Source organism: Sinocyclocheilus anshuiensis, unplaced genomic scaffold (genome assembly GCF_001515605.1).
Source record: "Sinocyclocheilus anshuiensis isolate Anshui unplaced genomic scaffold, SAMN03320099.WGS_v1.1 scaffold1005, whole genome shotgun sequence".
NCBI classification, from domain to species: Eukaryota; Metazoa; Chordata; class Actinopteri; order Cypriniformes; family Cyprinidae; genus Sinocyclocheilus; species Sinocyclocheilus anshuiensis.
The window spans coordinates 757,348-762,554 of NW_015555810.1; the positions used below are offsets into that span (position 1 = coordinate 757,348).

Here is a 5,207-nt window from a genome sequence, read left to right on the forward strand (position 1 = left end):
TGGAGCTAAACTCTGCAGGAAGGTAGATCTCCAGGAACAGGGTTAGGCACCCCTGCCCTAGTGTATTACTATTGACTTCTAAGCAGGGTTATTATTGTTAACTAAAACTAAAACCTTTAAAAAAAAACATTTTATTACTTAAAATAAACATTAACTGAATTTAAATAAAATATCTAAAAAATAATATTTTATATCTATTTGTCAAAGCAACATTTCTCATTTTCTTTTAAAGTTAAAGTACTAAATAAACTAAAACTAAAAGGAAAAAAATTATAAAAACTATATAGACATGTTTAAAAATGTTTAAAAACACACAAAATAATTACATTTAAAACGATAAACATTTTCATTCAATTAAATGAAATAAACATTTCCTGAAATAAAATAAATTACAAAAATTATCATCTTATTTTATATCAGCTTGTTGCCAAGGCAATAGTTCTCATTTTCATTTCATTGAAGTAATAACTAAAACTTATAAACTAAAAAAAAAATATAAATAAAAATTAATAAAAACCATAGACATATTTTAAAAAACTAATAAAAATAACAAAACGCAACAAAATTACAAAAACATTAACTAAAACTTCAATACAAAGAAATGTCATTACTTGAAATAAAATTAACATTAAATGAAATAGAATATTATATCATCGCCATGGTAATATTTCTCATTTTGTTTAGTTTAATAAACAAAATAAACAAAAATTATATATATATATATATATATATATAGACATATTTAAAAAAAAAAAAGACAAAAACACACTACGAAAACATTAAAACTAAACTAACTTTAAAAAAAAAACAAAAAAAAAACTATATTATACTAAACTACCTAAACTATAAGATTGTATCAATGATACTAAAATAACACGGCTTCTAAGCTTGGCTTGCAGTCGTATTTCAAAACAAGTTCAAACAACATCTGCAGTGCACAAACTTGATGTATTTCAGCAAATGTTAATGAACATAATTTTATGTGGCGTGTACAAAAGTTTCCATTTGATCCACTAGTTTAGTTTTGTTTGTAAGTCTCTGTAATTGTGGTAGCTTTTGCGTTATTTTAACCCACCGTCCACTGGCTCTCCTCGGTGAAGATCTCGCTCTCAGCGATGTCGACCCGGTTCCAGGCCACAGCGAGCTCCAGCTGTCTCTCCCACGACTGACGCCGCGCGTGTTCATCGCTTCTGGAGGCTGCGGTGCAACAACATCTGTGTGAGGTTTAACAGTTCTTACTAGAGATGCGCCAATCCGATATTCATATCGTGTATCGGTTCCGATAGTGCCATTTTTCTCCGAAAAAATCCCGATTGTGTTACTTCTGAAGCCATACGATAGCTTTATGTGAGCTACATATAAATATTTAAGTCCTTACATTAAAGTTCACACAAACTCTTTTCTCCGCTGTGGCTGTCAGTCATTCGTTCAGCCTTGCAGGATGACGAGGACGACAAGGATTCCAATAAAGATATTTAATGTAGACACAACAAGGCAGATTCAGGAAGATGAGACACACACACACTCAGGGTAACATTCATAACCGACAACCAAAGCTGAGACAGACAGGAACTAATAAGGGTGGGTAATCAGTGGCAGACAGGTGAGCACAATGAGGGTAATTAACTAATGATTGTATGGGCTAAACCAACAAAAGGGGAAGAAACCACAACAAACAGTCCACAGGGGTGTTACAATAATACACTACGCATCAATTTCTCTTCCCTTTGTGCTTTGCAGTTTTTAACACGAAGCGCTTACAATGTGCGCATCCGGTGTGCAGAATGATGCGCTTGAAGCAACACGGCGTCAGGCTGTGACGTAGCCCTTCCTGGGCTAAACGAAACATCAGGAGCCCTTCCTGGGCTGGACTGGGGATCAGGAGCCCTTCCTAGGCTCAACGAAACATCAGGGGCCCTTCCTGGGCTGAACGAAACATCAGGAGCCCTTCTTGGGCTGGACTGGGGATCCTGTGGTCTCTCCTCCTCATTTTGGCCTTGAATTCCCTCCATAGTCCGCTCACCCTCAGCCATGATGCAGGGGGCGGAGCTCCTCTCCGCACTCACACCGTCCACGGCTTGCTCCCTCGTGGTGGGCACTGTCGCCGGCTCTCGCACCTGGTCTGACGTGTTGGGCTCAGTTGTCCGGGTAGTGCGTGAGGTGGGCCAGGGACAGAAAGTCGTTTGTGTGGTCCTCAAGAGAGCGTTCCCCCTGCTCCAGCAGGAGGATTTCGAATGCGGGGTAATCCATAATAAAAAAATTGAAACTGACAAAAATCGGAAAAACAAACGAGGGGAAAGACGACGCTATACTTGCTTTGGGTCGGTTATTCTGTCACGGTCACGGTGTGTGCAGGCAGGCAGGATGACGAGGACGACAAGGATTCCAATAAAGATATGTAATGTAGACACAACAAGGCAGATTCAGGAAGTTGAGACACACACACTCGGGGTAACATTCACAATAACCGACAACCAAAGCTGAGACAGACAGGAACTAATATAGGGTGGGTAATCAGTGAACCCTAGGTATCGGAATCGGTATCGGAGGCGAAAAAGGCGTATTGGAGCATCCCTAGTTCTTACCAGTTTGTCTTTTTTTATTGCTTATCCTGACCAAGAAATGGAAAAAAAAATGTCTCAAGTCTGTAGTGTTTCAAGGTCAAGTTTAGGTCTGAAGTCAAGTCACCGATCGTTTTTAAGGTTTTCTATAAGAGGGTTTATAGTTTTATAAACTGTGCTGCAAGACAGCGTTGCTACTGTTAATTAAGAGTATTGAAAATAGATTTTGGTTATTGAAATAATGCTGAAATAAAATAAAAATATAAATATTAAGTGAAAAACGTAAACTTAAAAAATTTGAAATGTTGCCTTGGCAACTAAATGAAATACATCATTATTTATTGATGATTCGTGCAAAGCCTGTCGAAAAACATGTCCAGGTCATATTTCACACCAGAGATAAGGAATATTAAATCTTTTTTTTTTTTTTTTTTACAAAGAAAATACCTACTTTCAAATTCGAATTTGAATTTGAAAATAGGTCTTTCAGATCTTTGATTGAATTCTTGAATTCTTTGCATTATGACATATTTTCATGCCAATTAATAACCAATTTTCTTATCATTATTAATTCAATATCATTATTTTTGTCTTGTTTTCCAGAAAACAACAATAACAACAACAACAACAACAACAAAACATCCTTAAAATTAAATTTACCTGAGAAACAAGGGGGGAAAAATTACTTTTAATAGTTGTTTTGCATTGATGCATAAAACATTCTCAACAGTGTCATCATTGTTATTAAAATCATTAACTGAAATAAAGCTAAAATAAAAGAATATATAAATATTAGATTAAAAACAAGCTTAAAAATCTTTACTGAAAAAAAACTGACTGAAAATGTTCAAGTACTAAAATTACTAAAACTACAAATTACAGAATTTAAATATCTAAAAATATATTTTAAGAAATAGAAACATTAAAAAATATTAAAAACTGATAAAAATGCCAAAAGCACATAACAAAAAACGTAATAAAAAACAAAAAGCTAATTCACAATATTAATAAATATTCTAATAGTATGTAAATAATACTAAAATAGCACTGCTGCAGGACGATCATTTAATTTAATTTAATATATATTTTTTTAAATGTCTAGCGATTTCCATGGCTCATTAAATTATACTCATCTAAAAGAAACAATATATCAGGCTTTACTTGAATCAAAATCATACAAAAATAAATAGTTTATAAATAGTCTCCTCTAATTTCACATAGGACGGATCGTTTAAAATCAGTCATTTTTGGAGCTTGACAACCTCGGTCACCATTTACTTTCACAGCATGGAATAAAAAAACATTCTGTCTAACGTTTTGTGTTGCACTGAAGAACTGTATCGCTCACAAGCATCTAATGCAAAGACAAGTCAAGTGTGTCTATAAGCAAACGTGTGATAGTCTTCAATGCTCAATAAAGCTACGCAAAAAATCTCTATAGCATTTTAAAGATGTGCCAATCATCACTATAGCTCCAGCACTAATAGCTTCCTCTATCAGAGATGCTTCCAGACTGTCAAGGTAGGATGAATGTGCTCACGCCAGAATGAGCTGCACAATACCAAACCCACCAGGCCTGTTTCCTACACAGCATTAAGCTTAAAGTTATTTGAAATAATGTGAAGAATAGTGTTGACAGGCTCTCGGTCACTGTATAGATTACAGCTAAAGATTCAACGCACTCTCAGCTAGGGTTGGGTACTGAACTCGGTACTTTTAAGGGTACCGACCGAATTGCGTCGGTACTACCGAGTACCGATTCACGTTAAATCAATCGGTGCCAAATTTGGTACCTGAGAACGCATTGGGCGCATACGCTACAGAGAGAGAAAGAGAGACCCTGTGACGTGAGGTCACCCCTGCAACTCGTTCAGACAACACACAGGGCAAGCTGAAATGTTCTGAAGTGTGGTTATATTTCTAGGGCCATATGGTTTCTGCGAAAACGCGGACAGAATTGTGGAGTCCATTCATAAAAACTTAATTTACTCTATAGCGTGGAATGCCACGGAATTCGCCAACTTTGGACGAATAAATCAAAAGTAGCCAATGCCACTTAATTCGAATCGTGATATGAACTAGTGTCTGTGAATATTAAAATGCAAATACTACCGAGTACCGATTCACGTTAAATCAATCGGTGGCAAATTTGGTACCTGAGAATGCATTGGGCGCAGACGCTACAGAGAGAGAAAGAGAGACCCTGTGACGTGAGGTCATCCCTGCAACTCGTTCAGACAACACACAGGGCAAGCTGAAATGTTCTGAAGTGTGGTTATATTTCTAGGGCCATATGGTTTCTGCGAAAACGCGGACAGAATTGTGGAGTCCATTCATAAAAACTTAATTTACTCTATAGCATGGAATGCCACGGAATTCGCCAACTTTGGACGAATAAATCAAAAGTAGCCAATGCCACTTAATTCGAATCGTGATATGAACTAGTGTCTGTGAATATTAAAATGCAAAAAGACGGTTTAAATATGAATCCAGCATGTTCCGCTTGCCTCTGTATGTATGAATGGCGGAAACGCGGTTTTGTTTACTGCACAAATACTGAAGCACGCGTGACGCTCGCGGTGATTTTCGGCCTCTGCGTCTCACTGTATGACGGCATGAACACAAAAACTTAATCTCCAGAGCTGC

At 36.6% G+C, this 5,207-nt stretch overlaps 1 protein-coding gene across 1 annotated transcript in view; it reads right to left on the minus strand.

The window, feature by feature from the left end:
* The window catches only part of trpm2 (transient receptor potential cation channel, subfamily M, member 2), a 47,581-nt gene that overhangs the window by 32,345 nt on the left and 10,029 nt on the right, over nt 1–5,207 (minus strand). Inside the window, exon 9 of the mRNA XM_016469348.1 lies at nt 1,076–1,197. Coding sequence (XP_016324834.1) covers nt 1,076–1,197 — 122 coding nt within the window. The remainder of the gene's footprint in view (nt 1–1,075; nt 1,198–5,207) is intronic.